Raw genomic sequence first — 22,311 nt, forward strand, 5'->3', positions numbered from 1 at the left:
GTCTGAAGAGCCTTTGCTGTCCACTGCCTCTGTCTGTCCCTCAATCCAGGCCTGGAGCGTGATGCCTGTCACGTGATGCCTGTCATGGTGGGGCCTTGCCAGAGGTCATTGTCCAGGGCCCTGCTCTGTTCTACTCTTCTCCTCCTGTGCTGCACTGGTGTTCAGGGCTAGCCCCTTCATTTAGCCTTAGCCTTAGTTCTCTTCCCGCGGTGCCGGGGTCCACTGGGGGACAAGTGGTGAGACTGCATGAACTAGCTCTAGGTGTCTAGGTACTGCTAGTTTTTGGTTCTCACATGTTTCCAAGTTTAAACTTGGCACGAATTCTTCCTCAACAGAGACATTTCTCAACAATTCAGTGACTAAAACAGCTAATTGTTAACTAATTTTTTCTTAACTAAGAATTTTGTACTGCCAGCAATGGGATTGGCAGATTTCCAGATCTTCTATAGACCAGTATCCAGCCTATATGGGAATTATGCCAACTTAAAGTATTATAGATCATAAAATGTTTCTTATTTATAATGTAGCAGAGTCACATTGAGGCCTTTTTGGAAAACTGGGAAGGGAGGGAAAAGCCTCAGGAAAGACTGGGAATCTCTTCTCTGGCCAGCAGTGAGGAGTGGTTGCCCTAGACAGTCACATGAAAGGAGAAAGCTGCGTGTACCTCATGTTTCTGTAGGTAATGAGAGTTACATTAGTATGGGAGGCCTTACATGTAGTGTGTGGAATGAGTGTTTCAACTGGCTTTACCTATCTAAGAGTGCTGATGGGAGATTTACGTGTCTGTGTGTACATCTATCTCTGATTCTCATTTCCCCTTCCTTGTACACAGTTATTTTGTGTGCAAGGCATCTTCAGGTAGTTTGGTAGTCTTTTACTAACTGTTCTCCTTATGGTACTTTTATACTAACCCTGACATGGGTTTTCTTGGGAGAGGAGCATTTGAACTTGGATAGCATTTGTTGGATAAAACCTTTAAGTTTCTGATCATTTGCTCTGAAATATCAAATTCTCTGAGCTCAATTGAATTAGTGTAAACTTAAGAGTTTTATATCTGACTTACTTACTTAAGCTTTCCTAGACTTAGAAGCATGTGCAATTAAAATTTGTTGTTTTATGTTGATGATACGATCTTATTTGCTGGACACGTACTTTTTCAAATTTTGTAAGTCCTCTGAAGATTTTCCAATTTAATACAAATAGACCTCTGATATATTTTATATTTACTGGTTTTCTCCTTTTATTACTTGTAGAGAAAAGTAAAAGTTTCCTTAATAGTTTGATGAGTTGATACTAAAAGTCCTTACCAGTTGTGATTAAGTAGATTAACCACTAAAGTCTGATATTTAATAGTATTTTTCTTTTGTCTTAAAATAACTTTTTTTTAAAATGATAGAAAGCAATACCTAACTAGTTTTTTGAAAACACTTGAGCATAGTATAGGCAATCATTATATATAGAAAGTGATTGCTGTATAATGGTCAGTAACTTCACTCCACGTGATGTTAGTTCAGCTTTTCTTCTGTGTTTTAACAGGTGGGGAAGTAGTGAAAATAGCTCAACTGGCATCCATTGCAGGGCCACAGAGCCGTGTTGCCCAGCCAGAGACACCTGTGACACTGCAGTTTCAGGGGAACAAGTTTACCTTGTCACATAGCCAATTGCGGCAGCTAACAGCAGGCCAGCCTCTACAGTTACAAGGTAAGAGACAACCAGCTGATACTCATGTTGAGAAGGACAGAGATATGCACTTGAGAACCTGTCTGGGTGGCAGGGTAACTTGGCCACTGACTTTCAGGTTCTTCATCCAGAAGTGATGGTGACAAGTCTCACATCAGGGCTTATTAAGGAACGATGAGATAGCATTATTGAGTCACTTTGGCAGTGCTCTAAATAAGTGATACTCTTTTTATTTTTCTTGGCTTTTTGTTTGTTTGTTTTTATCAGTACCATCTTCTCTTTGAAAAGTTTTCTCTTTTGTAAGTCAGAGTAGAAATATTTGTTGCTTTCTAATATGAGTGTGCCAAAAGACTGGCAATTTATGTAGGGGAAATGTTCTACCTACCCATCTACCTGTCAGTTGGATTCTTACTATGTTGTCCAGACTGACCTGTGACTTCTGAGATCAAGCCATCTCCTGCCTCAGTCTCATAGCTGAGACTTCAAGATTTGTGCCAGATTCAAGTTTTAATTTTAACTCTGGGATCCAAAGCTCTCATACCTTGTGCTAAGAATCTGTAGTTACTGCTTTCAAAGAAATGGAGGTAGTGAAATTTGAGTAGTTCCTTAAAATTAATCTTGAGTGATACGTAACAATAGTTGCAGCTTCTTTAGCTACATCCAGCACCAGGTGATGATTGGCTGCTTACCTTCAGGTTAAGATTTCACAGGGATCTATGGCAGTACTAGTCTCCCTGCACACCGGCCCAGCAGCTTCAGAAGACTCTACCCTGAATTCTGCTGGATGACTGTCATGGCACTTCAATGCCTATCTCCACAGGGCTATCTATGAATGTAGTTGGTGGTTTATTTGGTTTTCTTGTCACACATTTGGTAATAACATAATAGAAAAGTTACAGAGTCATCATGAGCACCTGGGCTCTTTCTGGTAGTTTTTCATCCTGTTGGCAATAGCTGCATGGGTCTGGGAGTGTTTCTGTGACCTTCACAGCCTTAGGACAGCTGTGGTTCTCATTGGGTTTGTGCCTGGATATGTGCAGGGTTAGTGGTCTTTTTTTGATGTGGTATAAAGCAAACTGGTTTTCTGTCTCTGGGATTTTCAAACTTTTCCCTCCTTCATCAGAGTTACTGAGCTGTGGATATGTTTACTCATGTAAATGTGATGTGTGTGTGCAGTATACTGTACCATTTGGAAGTGGCTAGCGTGTCACTGTGTACACACCTGTTACTGATGCTCCTGGTGGACGTGTGATTGCAGGTAGTGTACTCCAGATCGTGTCAGCCCCTGGGCAACCCTATCTGCGAGCCCCTGGCCCTGTGGTGATGCAGACCGTGTCTCAGGCAGGCGCTGTGCATGGCGCCCTGGGAAGCAAGCCCCCAACCAGTGGCCCTACCCCCGCGCCCTTGACCCCACAAGGTAGGGTATTCTGAACAGGAGGAGAGCTTGGTGAGAACGTCTTTCTGATTTTTCTTTGCAATGACTGGGAGGAGTCATGCACCTCAGGCCATGGGCCTTCTTGTATGTCAAAACCTTATTTGTGATAGTCCGGTTTCCACACATGTCATGGCATCAGCTTTGCTTATTTCTTTTGCTCCCAAATGTACTAGTTGAATATGACCAAACCCTACTGTGGAGGGTTTCCAATAAAAAACTGTGGAGGTCAGAGAGTTGGTTCATCAGTTAAGAGCGTTTGTTGATTTGCAGCGGACTTGGGTTTGTTTCCTTGCACCCACATGGTGGCTCACATCTGTGACTCAGGGGATCTGTCACCCTCTTCTGACCTCTGCAGGCACCAGCCACACATGTGGAACACAGTATACATGAAGGCAAAACACTGATACTTTTAAGGCATATATATATATATATATATATATATGCATAATTATATATAATGTATATTAATAAAATAAAACTTTATTATATATTATATGTTCATATTATATGTATATATACTATATATAATATATGTATGTGTATGTATGTGTACACACACACACACACAAAGAAAACTTAGGATGCACAAAATGTTTAGTAACTTTGCCTAGAGCTCCCTGAGAGTAGAGTGCTTGGTGCAGGCTTTGCACACTGCTCTAGCTGGCTGTTGCCCAAATGCTGCTGGGTTCCAGCTTCTGTCCTTTTTTCTGCCCACTTCTCTAAGTCCCAACCCTTGCCTGGATGTGCTCAGTATATTAGAACTGGTGGGTGGGTTTGATTCATGGGCAAGCAAGGAGCTATTACTCACTATTTGCTGATGACCTGTAGTTTTTCACCAGTGTAGGACAAAGGAGGATATGAGGCTGGCTTGGGCAGGGACAGGTATGTGATCTGTCTATTTCAGAACAGTCCTCACTCCAGTTCTAGACGTGGCTTTGATGCACTAGATGCTTAGATCCAGCTCCTTTTATATTCTTGGGATTTCAGGAACTAACCTTGGCCTGGCAGTCCACCTTTTTGAATGAAAAACATATTGGTTTTCCTGTCTGTTTCTTTCTTTTGGGGGTAGGGAGTGTAAGGTTGTTAGGGATGGTGCTCCTCAAGCATTCCAAGCAAGTGTTCTAGCATTAAACTCATTCCCTTCAGCTGTTTGCTTTTACATTTGTAGTTGGTGTTCCGGGTCGAGTAGCAGTGAGCGCTATGACTGTTGGAGAACCTGGGCTGGCTTCCAAACCAGCTTCTCCTGCTGCAGGGCCCACCCAGGTAAGGCTTAGATCAGGGCCATGGTGAGAAATGCACAGTGTTGAGGCAGGCAGTTTCAGGGTCTTTTCTGTGGCAGCCAAGATTCCCGTGGGTCCTTTTCAATGAATTTCAAAGATGCACATGCTCTTTGAATTAGAGCCTTGATTTAACACTCATTCCCAATGAAAGAAATTGACCTGGGTCTTTTAATTGCAGACATCAAGGTCTTCATCCCCTTTGTCTTGTCTTTTCCTCTGTTATAAATGTTAACTATCTTGGGAGGAGGAGAGAGAAAGCTCTCTGCCTCTTTATTTTTTTCTGCTTGTAGTCCATAGAAGTAGGCCATGGATGTTGAAATGAATGTGTGCATAATAGTTCCCAAAGTGTTTAGTGAAATGATTTTGTCTGGTTGTTTCTCAAGTAACTTTTCTTTTGTCATTTTTTTTTCTGATGTGATCAAGGAGGAAAAAAGCAGACTTTTGAAGGAACGCTTGGATCACATGCATTTTGTCAATGAGCGGCGCTGTTCCCAAGCTCCAGTGTATGGCAGAGACTTGCTGAGGATTTGTTCCCTGCCTGCTAGAAGGAAGAGGCTTTTGTGCTGGTCTTTAGATAGCAACCTTGGGACAGGTGCCAGAGTAGCAAACTGTTACATGTCACCCTCAAAAAGTAAAGGTGATCTGGTTGTGATATTGGATCAATGTCAAGAATCTCTTCAAGATGTTCTTGACAGGTGAGTTAGTGTATGCAGGTAAATATTTTTTATCCTTTATTTTTTTGTTCTTTTACTCTGCTACACATAAGCAATTTTCTTCTTTTAATTTTGGTTCTCAGGTAGCACAGGTTGGCTTCCAGTTCCATGTAACTGGCCTAGACTTTCCTTGAACTGCTGATGCTCCTGCCTCCTCCTCTCAAGTGCTGGTGTGAGTCACCACATCCTGTAGTACTTCATTCTTTGGACTTTTTTAAATTTTATATATTTTTAATGTTCTTATTTCTATTGCTTTCCCCCAAGTTGTCCTTTTGAGTTTCTTGGGGGTTTGAAATGGTTTTGGATCTCTGTCTTTGGGACAAGAGAACCTGGTTATTGGGCTATTAGCTAGCTCTTTTAGAAAACTAGCCATATGCTACTTGGGGACATTGAAGAACAGAATTCAGAACAAGTTAGTAGACCAGTGCTAGTGGGCTGGGTGCCACTGTCATCACACTATTCCTGCTAGGCCTTGATATTTCTGCTTCTGTTTAGACTATTGACCCTCTATACGAGTTTCTGTATGCCCTGGCCCTGCTCTCCAGGCTCAACTTCTGGCTCATTTTCTTTGACTGAGCTATGTTGTTAATCCCTGTCCAAAGGAAGGCCCTGTTACCCAGTGCCTGAGTTCAGTGTTCAGAGCCTGCCTTTCAGGTCTCAGATCAATGAATTAGTGAAGGAAAGGGCAGGGAACCCTTCCTATTTCAGGGCTTCCCAGGTTGTGTGCTAGATTTGCAGCCATTTGTTCTCATGCCTTTGTTTATCTTTAAAATGCTGGTTGTCTTTATACATCACAGAGGACCACTTCAGTGGAAATGTACTTGGGACCCAGCTTCAGGGACTGGAGAGACAATTTAAGAAGTTAAGAGCCCATATTACTTCTATAGAGGACTCAGTTTGGTTCCTAGCCCCCATGTTAAGGAGTTCACAAGTGCTTCAAGTTCCAGGAGATCTGACGTCTTCTGGTCTCTAAAGGCACTGCATGCATATGTACAAACCCATACATAGACACATATGTATAAACATAACTAAAAATAAAAGTAGCTGGGCATGATAGTGCACACCTGTAATTCCAGCGCTTGAGAGACAGAGGGAGCTCTAGGCCAGCCAGAGTTATTTTACCCCATCTAAATAAAATAAAAAAATATTAAAAGTAAGTAAATAAATAAAATTTAAAACTGAGTTTTGGCTAATGCCCAGGGGAAGGTTTTCTGGTGTAGCTGACTGGAGTTTAGCGGGTAGTGTCAAGTTGGCCATGGCACTGCTGTTCTGTCTATTTGCAGCATATTCTGAGTCTGGCCCCTCTCAGTTACATGTACCTGCAGCATTTAGAAGGTTTGCATCCAGAGACAATTTACTTTTGTCCCAAGAGACCCAAATCATTTAGATCTGTCCTGATGGAAGTTTCTTGGAGTGGTGTCATTTAAATATGAAAGATTATGCTACCTTGTAGTGATAGAATCAGGAGCTTAGACTTCTTTTGTCTGGCAATACACACTGTCAGAGGGTTCTGTCCTTGGCCAGAAGCCTCACTGCTGCTGCCAGAGGCTACAGGGTTGGCACATAATAACCACACATGATTTCTGCTCCTCAGGGTAGCCTGTGTGATTCCTCCAGTAGTGGCTACGCCACCCTCCCTGTGGGTGGCGAGGCCACCGTCACTGTATAGCAGCAGGTTGCGAGCTCTGAGGCAGTGCCTGAGAGAACATACCCGCCCCTACCACCGGCAGCTGCAGCAGCTGACAGCACTGCGCTCATTGCAGTTCCCAGAGCTGAGGCTGGTACAGTTCGACTCAGGTATGACAGACCCTGTTGTCATGGGTTATGAAGTGACATACACTTCATATTCTGGATTATCAGACTCCCTTCCTTCCTTCCTTCCTTCCTTCCTTCCTTCCTTCCTTCCTTTCTTCCTCTTTTTAGGGAAGTTAGAAGCTTTAGCAATCCTGCTACAGAAACTGAAATCTGAAGGACGTCGAGTATTAATTTTATCTCAGATGGTTCTTATGCTGGACATTTTAGAGATGTTCTTGAACTTCCATTATCTCACCTATGTACGGATTGATGAAAATGCCAACAGTGAACAACGGCAGGTAAATAATCTTCCTGTCATGGTGATTGCATGGTGTGACCCTGAATCATGGGATTCAAGCCTCACTTCCTACAGCTGTGAGATCAGTGTCCCATATCCCTTCTAGCATTTAGAGCATATCTAAGCTCCAAACTGACTCTTTTTTTTTTTTTTTTTTTTTTTTTTTTTTGGATTTTCGAGACAGGGTTTCTCCGTAGCTTTTGGTTCTTGTCCTGGAACTAGCTCTTGTAGACCAGGCTGGCCTCGAACTCACAGAGATCCACCTGCCTCTGCCTCCCGAGTGCTGGGATTAAAGGCGTGCGCCACCACCGCCCTGCTCAAACTGACTCTTTTCCTGATGTTTTGTTCCCCCTCCCGCTAAACAAGCATGTCTCAGAACACATAAATAGGGGTAATCTGTAGTCATATTGGGTTAGTACTGACATACTTTTAAGAGGTGGCTATGTAGCAAAGATATGAATGCTCTTTAGACTAACTTCCAAAGAAATACGAATTGAAAAGTATATCCATGTTTTACTTGCCATATTTGCCCATTTTTAACATTTGGTTAATAGACAGTGCTGGTAGGAGCCTCTTTAGTATAACTTTAGAAAGCAGCATGATTGCCAGCCTCAGAGAGAGATAGACACTTGATCTAGTGGTCCCTATCCAAGATTTCCACACAACAGCAAGAATGCCTCACTGCATGATTGGCACATAAAACTGTTCACTGTAGAATTGCACATGATAGGCTGTGATCAGTAACAGAGTGACTGCTCAGCATTTAGCCGAAGAGAGTACACAAGAAGGTCTGTGCCTTGACAGTGAACCACAAATTGTCTTCACAGCTCCATGTGACAAACTAGAACCAGAAGTTTCTCAATACAAGCCTGAGTACAAGGAGTCCTTAGTGCAAAAAAGATAGGGTGCTGCACAAGGCTCGAGTTATCCTCTTTTTGTTACATAGCAAATATGAGATTCCTACACAGCTTAGATGCAAATAGAAAAGAGCCTGTTTTATTGGTAATAGTATAGAAAATTGGGTTGTTATTTGAACGAAGATGATTGGTCAACTTTTAGTTCTGTTTTGGCATGGAAATAATTTAAGAAAAAAAAGTACTCATGTTTTCATTATGTACAATTCATTGTCCCAAGTGATTAGAGAGATCTTGTTGTACTTCCTCAGCCTTACTCCAGGGGCTTCTTGCCTGTAGAGTGCCCTGGCATTGCCTGAGGATAGAGGAGAAAGCACAGCTCCCTCCCTAGCAAGACTCTGCTTTCTTGTGGGGCCTACAGATTGGGCTGACAGAAAGTACCAGATAAGGCATGACATCTTATGTATATGACACCTATATTGTCTAAATATCACACGCAGATGCTTATGGACAGAAGGAACTGCATGCATCCAGGGTAAGATGTTATCCATGGGACAAATGAGACTGTTATAAAACAGATCATCCAAAGTGTCAGTGGTCTTCCAATGTTCTCCAGAAATGTTTATTTGAGTACTTTGTTTCCTCTCAGGAGCTGATGAGGAGTTTCAACAGAGACAGGCGGATTTTCTGTGCCCTTCTCTCTACCCATAGCCGTGCCACTGGCATAAATCTTGTGGAGGCTGACACCGTGGTGTTTTATGACAATGACCTAAATCCAGTTATGGATGCCAAGGCCCAGGAATGGTGTGATAGAATTGGGAGGTGCAAGGACATCCATATATACAGGTGATGACAATCTTGGCCAGCTCATAGAAGTGCACATAATGAACTTTGTACAAGGTCTGGGTGTAGGAATTGAGTAGAGCCAGATGTAATAAATATGCTGCAGTTGAACTTTACAAATTCCTACATAACTGCAAAGTTTACTTTCCTTTTAGACATGTTTTAGTGCTGTTATTTTGTCTTGTCGCTGTACTTGACATTTACTTGAATTTGTAATCAGTTGTGTGGCTTAGGCCTGGTTATTGGCTTACTGGTGTTCATTGCTCACATGTTGCATCATTTTTAGAATAACTGGAGAGCACAGTTTATATTTGTGTTGTTCTAAGAATTATAAAATACAAAGTATCTGTTGAAAGACTTGCGATATGTCCATCTTCAAGCATTTAAATTGTAACTGGCCATTTACAACTAATTGGGAAGACTGAAGGGCCCATGGCCTACTTTTAAATTTCTGGTTGTTATTTGGTATTCTAATGTGTGAGTGTGCTGGACCCTTTACTTAGTTGGTCTAAGTGAGAGAATGGTGCTGGGTCACTGTTTTCTGCTTAGGAACACAGCATAGTCTAGATAGGCAAAAGGAATGGGCTCTAGGTTGAGTATTGGAGAAAAATATAATAAGGACTGGAGAGATGGCTCAGAGGTTAAGAGCACTGGCCGCCCTTCTACAGGTCCTGAGTTCAATTCCCAGCAGTTACATGGTGGCTCACAACAATCTGTAATGAGATCTGGCGCCCTCTTTTGGCTTGCAGGAATATATGCAGGCAGAACACTATGTACATAATAGATAAATAAATCTTAAAGAAAAAAAAGAAAGAAAACTATAATAAACAGGTAAATGATAGATTTAAGGAAATGGCTTTCAGTTCTTAAGGCAAAGGCCAGGTCAGTTTTATTTAAAAGTGGAACTAGAGAGGGTCTAGGAGTATGAATAGTCAATTCCAAGAGTCACAGACTGAAAACGATGCAGTTCACTGTGGGGCAGCATGATACTGTGGTTCAGTATGAAATGTCTCTCCAGGCCTGCAGACAGGCAGCATATCAAAGAGAAGCTGAGTCTACTAATGGAAGCTGCCATGTCCATGGGGCACAGGGAGGGCCTCACTCTTCTAAAGCAGCATGAGAAGACTTGTTGAAATTAAAATGCTGTGTCCTTTATCCTGACTACCCCATAGCGTAAGGTTGTTCATTGCAGCAAGAATGGGGAATACTCATTAGGGTATAGCCATACACCCGTTGCAGACAAAAGGAAAGCATATTCACAGGGACCTTCTTCATGCTTCTTAGCAAAGCTGACAGGATTTACTTCATGCTATACACATCAAAGGCCTGTCAAGGTATACCCAGGCTAAAAGCATTTTGCTAAAATAGCCTTTGCATTGGCTGCCTAGAGGAAGGGGTTGGAAAGACAATGATAAAAACATGTATTGCACAAATTCCTTACCATCTACCTCCTTATAAGGAAGGTCCTGAAGGCAAGCCTAAGTTTGATGCCACTAAAGCTTAACTTGGGAAGCATTGCAGTTAGTTTATTGGGCTTACTAACAGAGCTTGTGTGGTTTCTTAAATGAACCTCAAGGCAGCAGCTGCACCCTAGAATAAATGGCAACTTCTGTATAGCTGCATAGATAGAATCTCTTCTTGCCATCTTCTCTGGGTCTATACTCTAGCCCCTCCACAGTTAGTGCAGAATCACATACAAAGATAAGAGTCCTGTGACCCTTCCCCAGTCCATCTTTCTGAGAGAACCTCAGCAGTCAATAGGTCCACTCAGTGGTGTTTTCTTGCAAGCAGGCACAGCTGATATGATGAAGATGGCTGCTTATTTTGTTTTGAGGACCACATTGTACAATATATCTATAAAAAAGTCACTTACAAGGCCCATGTGATAACTCAACTGACTAAAGTATTTGCCACCAGGCCTGATGACCTGAACTCAATCTCCAGGACCTACAGGGTAGAGGGAGAGTTGTCACTATTACTGACAATAGTGATAACAGTTGTGATAACAAGTTTTTCTCTGACTTCCACACATGAGTTGTGGCACATACATGCCTGTGTGCTTATGTTCTCTCTCTCTCTCTCTCTGTTATTTTTTTAAAAAATGTTTCTCATACTAGACATGGTGGCTCACACTAACAATCCCAGCATTCAGGAGGCTTAGACAGGAAGATCATGAGTTTGAAGCTAGCCTGGGCTACACAGTGATACCTTATCACAAAACCCAACTAACTTAGTGTATGTGCTATTTTACATGTGTTAAGGTGGTACCATCTTGTTTTGTGCATGAAGAGTGTTGGTGTGTTTATAAACCAAAGGTAGGCAGAAATAGAATTGTTTTGGTGCTAATCTCATGGATTAGCATCTGGCTGCTTTTTCATTCCTCATGCTCATACATAATCAGACTGTGCATACTGAACCTGCTTTGATGAAACAGCAGTGCTTCTTGATAGGTGACTTTTTTTTTTAAAGATATTTTATTATTTTATGTGCACTGCTGTTTTGCCATGGGTGTCGGAGCCCCTGAAACTGGAGTTACAGACAGGTTGCCATATGGATGCTGGAAATTGAACCAAGATCCTCTGGAAGAGCAGTCGGTGCTTTTGATTGTTGAGCCATCTCTCCAGGCCTCAATTGGTCACTTTTTTCTATGCTCCCTATTTAGAGGTTTTTTTTTTTCTCTTGGAAAATTCTCATTTGTTCTTTTTATCCCTGTGGAAATTTTTGTTAAAGTAGTTTAAACTTTCTTGACTTTTAGCATTTAGTATCCTAAAAGCATGTAAGCAGAATTGGAGAGATGGCTGCTCTTCAGAGGCCCTAGCACCCACATAGTAGCTCACCAACTGTCTGTGACTCCAGTCTCAGTGAATCCAGTGCTATAGTGCCACTCTCTGGCCTTCACGGGCACCAGGCATGCAAATGATATACAGGCAGAATACCCACATATAAAAAATGCTTAAAAACTATGTTTTAAAACAAAGCAGTGAATTAGAATATAATAGACTGAACCAAAAAAAAAGAAGAAAGGAAGAAAGAAAGACAGACAGAAAGAAAAGAAGGCAAGCAAGCAAGCCGGGTGGTAGTGGTGGTGCATGCCTTTAATCCCAGAGGGAGAGGCAGTCTGTGAGTTCAAGGCCAGCCTGGTTTACTGAGTGAGTTCCAAGACAGGCTCCAAAGCTACAGAGAAGCCCTGTCTCGAAGAATGAGAGGGAGGAGGGGGAGGGAATAGACTGGATGATAGGGCCTGCTTGGGGTACTACCCTGAGACTATTCCATTGTTTGTTAAGTGGGGACAACACCCACAGCACTCTGTTGACCTAGCAATTTGTAGGAGACAGGGGCTAGAGAGATGGCTCAGGGGTTAAGAGCGTTGCCTGCCCTTCCAAAGGTCCTGAGTTCAATACCCGGCAACCACATGGTGGTTCACAACCATCTGTAATGAGGTCTGGTGCCCTCTTCTGGCCTGCAGACATACACACAGACAGAAAATTGTATAAATAAATAAATAAATATTTTTTTAAAAAAAGATTCAGAACATTTTAAAAAAATAGTCTCTCACTGGGAAGTCAGAATCATTCTGCTTGTGTCAGAGGATAGACAGTGGGGATGAGTGCAGGACTCAGTGAGACATGTCTAGGTTGGATATGGTGGGAGAAACATTGGCGAGCAGAGGGATGCACCACAGACTTCAGAGCTCATTAGAGTTGAAATTGGAGAGAGTTTGACAGACACTGACTTAATAGGTCTTGATTAGCATGTGAGACATCTCTTGCTTCTCTGCTTACCATCTGGACGCCTGTACCTGGTATTGGCATGTTTCTAGGTGACTTAACTGTTGTTTCATCTGTACACGTATACATACACATTTTTTCCCTCTTTTCTTTTGTAGGCTTGTCAGTGGCAATTCTATTGAAGAGAAATTGTTGAAAAATGGAACTAAAGATTTGATCCGTGAAGTGGCTGCTCAGGGAAATGACTACTCCATGGCATTCTTAACGCAGGTAGCTCTCATTTGTTAGGAATCCGCAATAACTAACTGGTCATGGTAGTGCAGGACTGTAGCTCAACACTTAGGAGGCTGAGGCAGGAGGCTGAGACTTTTAAAATCAGCCTGGTCTACACAGGGGAACCCTGTCTCACCTCCCTACTTTACTCAGTGAAGAATGCCACAGTGAACAGAATTGTTTTATTTTGATTTCACTTCACTAATGAGGAATGATTCTCTGGTGGGCTTTATGCTGCCCAAGGCTCAGGTCAGGTACAGGAGTGGGTCTGTCCTAGAAGTGATTGTGCTCATTGCTTGTGTTCAGCGAACTATCCAGGAGCTGTTTGAAGTTTACTCGCCCATGGATGATGCTGGTTTTCCTGTGAAAGCTGAAGAATTTGTGGTGCTTTCTCAGGAACCATCTGTCAGTGAAACCATTGCACCCAAGATTGCAAGACCTTTCATAGAGGTGAGGAGATAGATGTTCCTCCGTAAGACTTGTTTAACAATGAATGGTCTGTTTGAGTCTTGACTATGTGTGCTTTCACAATATGGTCATATCTTCTGAGTTCTCCGTACTTACTCTTACTTGATTCTCCCCACCCTTGATCCTGCAGCCTTTCTGCCTTCCTTCCTCCTCTGTCTCAACTGTAAAGAAATATCAAGGGAATAGAGAAGATGCCAGCCACTGTCTTCTTTCTTTCCATCAGGACTTTCTGAGCAATATTTGATTTTTTGTGTTGAGCTGTCTTATTTCTTACTCCCCTGACTCAAAGAACCACCAGTCCCATGTGGCCACCAAACACTAGAAATCGTGTTCACCTGTGTTGAATTTACTGTTTCTTTAAAATGTACAGCTGAGCCGGGCGGTGGTGGCGCACGCCTTTAATCCTAGCACTCGGGAGGCAGAGGCAGGCGGATCTCTGTGAGTTCGAGGCCAGCCTGGTCTACAAGAGCTAGTTCCAGGACAGGAACCAAAAGCTACGGAGAAACCCTGTCTCGAAAAATCAAAAAAAAAAAAAATGTACAGCTGATTGTGAAGACTTAGATGAGGCCCTAGAATGTCTCTCTTAGCATTTCTCATGTTGGTGCCTTTTTAGGGTGCAATGTTTTAATTCATATGAGGGATATTACTGTTGCAATGCAGGCACTGGAAGATTTGGAGTTGCACACATGGGTCCTGTGCAGTGGCCATCTGTATAGGAACATAGCAGACACCTGTTAGGGATACTTAAATGTCCTCCCTCCTGGCTTGACCAAGGCTCTCTTTACTCCAAGACTTGGCCCCTGTTTGCTAAGTATCTCTTCTTTACCACAGCTTCAAGTGAAGGGATGGGGTTCCTTCCTCTGTAGATCCTGCTCTCCATGCCCTTTTTGACTGTCCTCCCCATGGAAGCTGTCACATGGACTAGGGTGGTGACCACTGTCTTGTTACTTGCTCTTCTGCAAAGGCCATGGATGATGGTGTGTGGCAGCGCCCTGGTCTGCTATTGGCCTGTACTTCATGCTCTTATAGCTTGTCTTTACCAACTACTTTCTGGTCCTAAAAGTGAAACTACTGAGAAAATCCCTCTTTCTTCCTTTAGCCACTCTCTTTCAGAAGAGACTACTCTTTTGATGTCTTACTGCATTTGCCTATCTTGAGCTGGATATGAATGGAATTCTGCTCTTTTCACGTGGCCTTAATGTTATCTGGCTCCATTCTGGAGAGCGATATTTATGAATTCACTACATTGTTCATCTGACCTGTTTTGAAGTATACTTTTGCAGTGTCTCATATAAGCAAGTACATGCATTCCTACTGAATGTAAGGCCTTGAAGTGGGGTCTCTGGCCAGCATATCCTGAATATATGACTAGTGGATAGAGCTCAGTGGTGTCTGAGTGCTGCAGCTGTTGAGCACTGCCTGGCCTCGCTCTTAGACTGATAGTCTCATGGGATAGCTTTATTTTGTATTTTGCTGTTGAGTACACCTTTTCATGAGTTTGCTGCCCATGAAGGTCTTTTCCTTTGCCCTAGTGCTGGGGATGAAACCCGAGGGAGGCATCATGTAAACCTGTACCACTGAACCTCACCCCAGCCCCTGGATAATTTTCTTTTAATTGCCTGGTCAAGTTTTTTGGATCCTAGAGGTGTGTGTGTGCGCGCGCGTGTGCACGAACGTGCAGGTGACTGCAGAGACCAGGAAAGGGAATCAGTTACAGGTGTTGTGAACCACCCAGTTATTGGCATTGGGAACTGAACTCAGTCCTCTTTAACCATCTCTTCAGCCATTATCTTCTAACGTTAGTGTGTGTGTGTATGTGTGTAGGGGAGTGTGGGTGTTACAACTCTGGAGCTGCAAAGATATCCTGACATATCAGGAAGCCAGGCTATACTTAGAGCCGCAATAGGACAGCTCTGAGTTCAGAGTCAAGGTGCTAAGGGATTGGTTGGTTTCCTGCTCCAGTTGATTCTTTTACTTATAGTGGGTGGGTGGGGGGGCGTTGGTGTAGGTTAGAGAATAGCTTGCATGAGTCAGATTCCCCCTTCCACCATGTGGGTTCTGGGGATTGAACTCAGATCATAAATCTTGGCAGCACAAACCTTTACCTGCTGAACCATCTTACTGTCTCTCCTTTGTTGAAGATTGTTTTGTTTTTCTCTTTTTTCTACTTCTGTGTACTTCATATCTTACCGACTCAGGGCATCCCTACCATTGTTCTTTATCTTGCTAAACAGAGATTCTTTGTAGACAGAAGTTTCTGTCCCATGCAGTCCCACAGCCGTTCAGTCCCAAGAAAATACACAGAGACTTATATTAATTATAAACTGTTTGGCCTGTTGTTCAGGCTTAATACTAACTAGCTCTTACAACTTAAACTAACCCATAATTTTTATCTATGTTAGCCACATGACTTGGTACCTTTTCTCAGTAAGGCATTCTCATCTTGCCTCCTCTGTACCTGGCTGGTGACTGACTCTCTGCCTTTCCTCTTTCCAGAATTCTCCTAGTCTGATCACCCTGCCTATACTTCCTGCCTGGCTACTGGCCAGTCAGCATTTATTAAACCAATATGAATGTGAGTTCACAGTATACAAGGTCATTATCCCACAGCAGTTCCTACATCTGTTGTCATCATCAGGGCTTTCTGTATCCAGCTTCAAAGGTTCTCCAGGTTACCATGGTGCTTTCCTTTATTGTCTTCTGGATATGTTTTTTGTGGGTCTAGTGCAGTATGGTCTGTTGTAGTATGAGCGGCGGGGCTGCGTCCCTGCCATCCGGCCACCTGCACGGCTAGCTTTATACCTGAAATAATTACACAGAAACTGTATTTTTTTAAACACTGCTTGGCCCATTATATCTAGCCTCTTCTCGGCTAACTCTCGCACCTGGACTAGCCCATTTCTAATAATGTGTGTAGCCCACGAGGTGGCTTACCAGGGAAGATCTTAACCTGCGTCTGTCTGGAGTGGGAGAATCATGTTGACTGCCTTGACTCAGCTTTCTTTCTCCCAGCATTCTGTTCTGTTTACTCCACCCACCTAAGGGTTGGCCTATCAAATGGGCCTAGGCAGCTTCTTTATTAATTAACCAATGAAAGCAACAGATTAGAAAGAAATCACTCCCACATCATTTCCCCTTTTTCTGTTTAAATAAAAAAGGTTTTCATTTTAACATAGTAAAATTACATATAGCAAAACAGTTATCAAGCAAGAATTACAGTTACAATATTTATATCTATTTTATCTTTTATCATAACTAAGGAAAACTATAACTATCCATTCTTCAACTCCATCAAAGACTCCAGAAGGATATAATATTACCTAAGCAAATAAGAAATCCAAACTCTAGAAACGACAGAGACATCTCGCTGCCTGGACAGTCACCCAAAGTTCCTCTGTACCGTTGGGGCATTCATCTTCGGCCTACAGGTCCATAGTATCCAGCACACACCTCCACGAAGCAGGAAATTCCAAAGACAGTTCAGTCACTTTCTTCTGTATCCTGCAGAATGTCTCGCAAACTCTTTCATGAATCAGGAACCCCGAAAGACCATCTCACCTTTAGGCAAGTTCAGCAGTCCTCTCTCTGCGGGTTCTCTGTGTCCAGTTTATGCATCAGTCCAGGCAAGTGCAGTTTCTTGCCCAAATGGCTAACCAACTCCATAAGGAGCCTCTTCGATGCCCATCTTCCTCTTGAAGTAGATTGGTATTGCCAGGAGCAGACGTGTCTCATTGTCATGAAAAACCCTAAGTTATTAAAATATTTTAAATGCCATATTCTGCAGCCTTTGAGAGATATGAAGAATGCCTATCTGAAATATATCTCTATATATCTAGAAAATCTAAGTAACATGATTACAAACTTGACTATTATCGATGATTATCCATTAACAACCTATATTTCTTAATTATACAGTACATTTTTAAATGAACTACACAATCACAATACCTTAATCAAGATCAAGAAATACATATACATATAATAAAATTGACCTTAAAATCCATACCAGTGCAAATTATTCATACCTATATCATTTCCCCCTTTAAATGTAATAGAACATTTATAAACAATATTTTGGGAACATGGGTGCAGTTTTTTCTCTCCAAACTGTTTTCTGCTGAATGGGGGCGCTGTTAATCAGATCATTTAGGGTGTAACCTGTGTGCCAGGTTTATCTCAGTTGGCAGTTGAGTGAAGTAATTTTTTGAGGGTGTTTACAGCAACTTTTCGGGAGGTCGTGGTCTATCATACCATATGGGGATAGAATTAATCCATAGGGTCTGGTCCTCTGTGAAAACAAAAGAAGACCCTCTCCAAAGCATCATATTCTTAGACCCAAATTTTGAAATCGTAATGCCCTTATATCCATTCTGGTTTAGCTTGGCAGCCCATGTAATGAAATGTCTCTCTGTATTTAGCTCCTTTACAGTCAAAAATTTTAAAGAAAACACAATGTATATAATCCAGACTCTCTGTGAATTTTCCATTTTTACGTGGCTTATTTTTCTTTATTTTTTTAATCTCTTAACTATCTGTATTCTGTCTCTTTAAAGACTTTACCCTTTTTTTAAGACATTAACTTTATTTTTTATATATATTTTTTTCTCTCCCAAGCCTACGTACATTCATCCAACAATCTGTTTTATTGTGAATCTGTAATTTTTTTTTTTACTATTCAGGAGCACTTTGTTTTGCGCCTTTAAATCATTAAGCGCTTAAGAATCTAAGCTGTGACATTCCTAGGTCAAAAACAGGTACTGCCTGCTTGCCCTGCCCAGTCCAACATGGTGGAGCCGCTCATGCCTCTGATCCTTGCATATTGCACCACTAGCATGGCAGAGCTGCTTGTGCCTCTGAGCTGCGGCACGCAATGTCCCCCTTTTAGGCACACAGCGAGTCTAGTTGCCATCAAACAAATCGTAGCACTTTACTCCAAATGTGCTTTTATTCAAAAGCTCTGTCTCCCGCAGGAGCCAGACAGAGATCGCAATGGCGGCACAACCCAGAAAGCCAGCATTTTAAAACAGCCAGTTTTTTCCTGCTGCTGAGTCAGGAAAATTTCAAAATGGAGGACATACCATTTTGTGCTAGCTCTGGGGCCGCCAGGTGGGAGCGGCACTCAGCACTTTAATTCTGAGACTGAGCCTGCAGCACAGAAATTCTTTTCATCCAAGTTACAGCCAAATCTGACACGCAGAGCACTGCGCAGTCTGAAAACATGCCTCTGTATGGCAGCAGGAATCCGCCATGCTCTTCCGCCTGCCTAAGCCTGATTCTGCCCAGATGCAGGCGGGGAGCGCTCACGGTCTCAGAACACTCTCCTTCCGATCCCAAGCGGGAACAGATACATCCAGTCCCATAAAAGCCATTGAAATGCTTTAAAGCCAGAGTTTGCATTGGCGGCACAGCCCCAAGAAACTGCGCTTTCAAATGACGCAGTGTTTTTTCTGCTGCTGTTGTTGAATCAGGAAATCTCTCTACAGCATGCCATCAACAAACAGCAAAAATCTGTGTTAAACTCTCTCTCCCTTATTTTTAAGCCTTCTCAGGTTTTTAAGTGGATTTAGACCATCATGTCGGGCGCCACTCTGTTGTAGTAGGAGCAGTGGGGCTGTGTCCCGTCACCCAGCCGCCCGCACGGCTAGCTTTATACCCGAAATAATTACACGGAAATTGTATTCTTTTAAACACTGCCTGGCCCATTAGTTCCAGCCTCTTATTGGCTAGCTCTTACATATCCATCTAACCCATTTCTAATATCCCTGTAACACCACTTGGTGTCTTACCAGGGAAGATCTTAACCTGTGTCTATGTCCGGTAGGAGAATCATGGCGACTCTCTTGACTCAGCTTTCTTTCTCCCAGCATTCTGTTCTGTTTACTCCACCCACCTAAGGGTTGGCCTATCAAATGGGCCTAGGCAGTTTCTTTATTAATTAACCAATGAAAGCAACAGATTAGAAAGAAATCACTCCCACATCAATGGTCATCTTTTAAACTGCAGGTTTTGTCAAATACTGTGAGAACTGGTTGCATGGTTTATGATTTTTTTTTTAAAGCATAGCTATATTGTCTCACATGTGAGCACCTCTTTTCACATTCCCAGCCATGATGTACTTCCAGCACTTAGGAGGTGAACAGTGGCAGCTTTTTAATATACATGCCTCTTATTCTAATAAAGTCAGCTGTCCTGTGTGTTCTGAGCACCTTTGCTACAGTTTTTTTTTTGTTTTTTTGTTTTGTTTTGTTTTTAATGGACTTATTTGGACTCTAACTAGGTCTCTGTTTTGTTTTCCCTGTGTCCCTATGGTTAGTACCATATACTAGGTGTGAGATAAAACCACATGGTCCCTTCTCATTCTTAGAGTCTGTAATTATTGATGACCTCATTTTCCCTGTTTCTTTTGTCATGTTACCATCTGTAACCCATGTCAGTTGTTTTGTTTTTCCATGAAGCTTTTCCACCTATCTTGATAGTAATTTTAAAAGTTTTAGATCCATCCATATCTCTTATCACTGGAATGTGTGAGCATGTGTATGAAAATTGTAAAAGAAGGGAAGTGCCTCTGGAGGCTTACTGGTTGCTTACAGTACAAGTATCTACTTTAACATTACAAACTCCTTTGTTTGCCAAGTCCACAACCAAGTCTCAGTGCACACTCCCTTTAGGCCCTCAAGAGTATTGAGTATCTGGAGGAAGACACCCAGAGGTCTACAGAGGAAGCCATGCCTGGATCCAGCACTGTAGTTGTGCCCTCAGACTCAGACGGCTCTAGATATGATGAGGAGCCATCCCAGCTGGAGGAGCTGGCTGATTTTATGGAACAGGTTTGGGGATTTTTTTTTTTTAAGCTAAGAATTTCAGCATTTGAACCCTTTTGTAAAATATGTTTTATTTGCTGTGACTAAGAACAGTTACTTTTTAAATTAAATGTCCATGAGAGGATTTTATGAGGAATATTATTGATCTTTATTAAATTGCTACTAACTCTGTTTTTAAAAAATGTATCTTTGAAATAGCTTACACCAATTGAAAAATATGCATTGAATTACTTGGAATTGTTCCATATGACCATTGAACAAGAAAAAGAGAGAAACAATGAGGTAAGAGAATCAAGTTTTGGTCAGTTTAATATATTAAAAGTAAAAAATTTCAGTGCTGAATTTGATTTGCAGTGACTGTGACTCCACTCCATGAAATTTAAGGGATGAAGCCAAACCCTGGCAGTGCAGGCCGCACTGAGACTGAGGTCTCCCAAGCCCTGTTCAGGCAGCTGGAGCACCTGCTTTGCACTTTGATGTCATTGCATTTGACTTGAAGTAGCTTGGAGTTGATACAGGGTTAAATGTGGAGAGGTAGAGCACGTACATCAGTAAGAACTGAGACATCCCTTTGGGGAGATAGGACTCTACTGTGTGTGTACAGTGGCTGGGGGAGTTGAGTACTAGGAAGAAGCAACCTGCCTCCTCTGATCTTGAAAGTTCTTTTCCCCTGTATTTTCTTAGCAGGATTTGGTGATGGCATCAGTGAGGGACTGGGAATTCCGCAATGCTAGAGCCCTGCAGGAAAGGGAGGCCCAGTTGCAGCTTGAGCAGGAGGAGGCAGAGCTTCTCACCTACACTCGGGAAGACGCCTACAGCATGGTAAACTAGCACTCAGGTCCATTCTCACCTGACTGCTGTTCTGACACTTTGAGGTCTTAACTGATAATGACTTAATCCTCAGTGAATGGTATTTTCAGGATTTAAATAAAACACAGGTTTTTTTCATACTATTTTAAAACACAGTTTTTAAATTCACAATCATGCTTGAATATTGATGAAAATATGTGATTTGTGGCATGTAGCATGAGGTGTAAAGCCTTTGTTATATTTTAAACTTGTTTATGTTCCATAGGAATATGTCTATGAAGATGCTGATGGACAGACAGAAGTCATGCCGGTACATGACCCCTCTCCCTGAATGCCTGAGCAAAGGCCAACCTTCCCATCGCTTGGTAATTTACAGAACCTGCTTTCTCTGTGCAGCTCTGGACACCACCCACACCTCCTCAGGATGACAATGACATCTACATTGACTCGGTTATGTGTCTCATGTATGAGACCACACCCATCCCAGAAGCTAAGCTGCCTCCTGTTTATGTGAGGAAGGAGCGCAAGAGACACAAAACAGATCCGTCAGGTATGTACCTCTCTCTCTCTGCTGGAATGGGAGAAGTGACTCAGCCATTGTCTTTTGTACCATGTTTCCGGCTCTTCCCATTTCAGGGAAGGAGCCTTGATAGTTACAGTAGTTAGTACTACAAAACCACTAGGAGCCTAAGCACCATAGCATATACCTACATTCCCAGCATGTGGGATGCTGAGGCAGAAGGATCATAAATGTTGATGGCCAGCCTGTGCTAAATAAATAGACTGTTTTGAAACCCCAAAACAGACAAATAGTAAACTCGAGAAAGTGATTTTACGTTAGCAGTTGTTTCCATTAGCCCATCAGTCTACATGCCTCTTGTGTACCTTCTTCCCTTTTTTTCACTCCACTGGTGAGAAAATCTCTGAGTGTCCTGTTTTACTGAACTCTGCCCCATTTAGCTGCAGGGAGGAAGAAGAAGCAGCGGCATGGTGAGGCAGTTGTCCCGCCACGATCCTTGTTTGACCGGGCGACACCAGGCATGTTGAAAATCCGACGTGAAGGCAAGGAGCAAAAGAAGAACCTGCTACTAAAACAGCAGGCACCTTTTGCCAAGCCTCTGCCTACCTATGTCAAGTCCTCGGGGGAACCTGCCCAAGACAGTCCCGACTGGCTCATTGGTGAAGACTGGGCCCTGCTACAGGTAAATGGCTTTGTTGTCCTTGGGTTGAGCATTCCCATGGTTTGTTTGCTCCCCCACATTGGTGATTCATAGTGCTTTGCGGTGTGTCTTTGGCATTTGAATGTACGTTGAC

At 42.5% G+C, this 22,311-nt stretch overlaps 1 protein-coding gene and 1 non-coding gene across 8 annotated transcripts in view; both read left to right on the forward strand.

Annotated features, from left to right (window-relative positions):
* The window catches only part of Ep400 (E1A binding protein p400), a 102,988-nt gene that overhangs the window by 59,258 nt on the left and 21,419 nt on the right, over nt 1-22,311 (forward strand). For 4 of the 7 annotated variants that reach the window (XM_041648224.1, XM_041648227.1, XM_041648225.1 and 1 more), the window contains 15 exons: nt 1,537-1,701; nt 2,939-3,097; nt 4,284-4,378; nt 4,819-5,090; nt 6,703-6,905; nt 7,032-7,201; nt 8,704-8,900; nt 12,784-12,895; nt 13,205-13,348; nt 20,035-20,193; nt 20,386-20,469; nt 20,872-21,009; nt 21,263-21,307; nt 21,394-21,547; nt 21,958-22,199. In XM_041648224.1, the coding sequence (XP_041504158.1) occupies nt 1,537-1,701; nt 2,939-3,097; nt 4,284-4,378; nt 4,819-5,090; nt 6,703-6,905; nt 7,032-7,201; nt 8,704-8,900; nt 12,784-12,895; nt 13,205-13,348; nt 20,035-20,193; nt 20,386-20,469; nt 20,872-21,009; nt 21,263-21,307; nt 21,394-21,547; nt 21,958-22,199 (2,339 nt within the window). The remainder of the gene's footprint in view (nt 1-1,536; nt 1,702-2,938; nt 3,098-4,283; nt 4,379-4,818; nt 5,091-6,702; nt 6,906-7,031; nt 7,202-8,703; nt 8,901-12,783; nt 12,896-13,204; nt 13,349-20,034; nt 20,194-20,385; nt 20,470-20,871; nt 21,010-21,262; nt 21,308-21,393; nt 21,548-21,957; nt 22,200-22,311) is intronic. The other 3 variants (XM_041648230.1, XM_041648228.1, XM_041648229.1) reach the window with 1 other exon arrangement.
* LOC121446681 lies at nt 8,357-8,489 on the forward strand. Its single transcript, XR_005974112.1, has one exon. It is a non-coding gene; the product is annotated as a small nucleolar RNA SNORA49 (small nucleolar RNA).

The sequence above is a fragment of the Microtus oregoni genome, unplaced genomic scaffold (genome assembly GCF_018167655.1).
Source record: "Microtus oregoni isolate MIOR12 unplaced genomic scaffold, Mior012 000003F_ref0000135, whole genome shotgun sequence".
In the NCBI taxonomy this organism is placed as follows: domain Eukaryota; kingdom Metazoa; phylum Chordata; class Mammalia; order Rodentia; family Cricetidae; genus Microtus; species Microtus oregoni.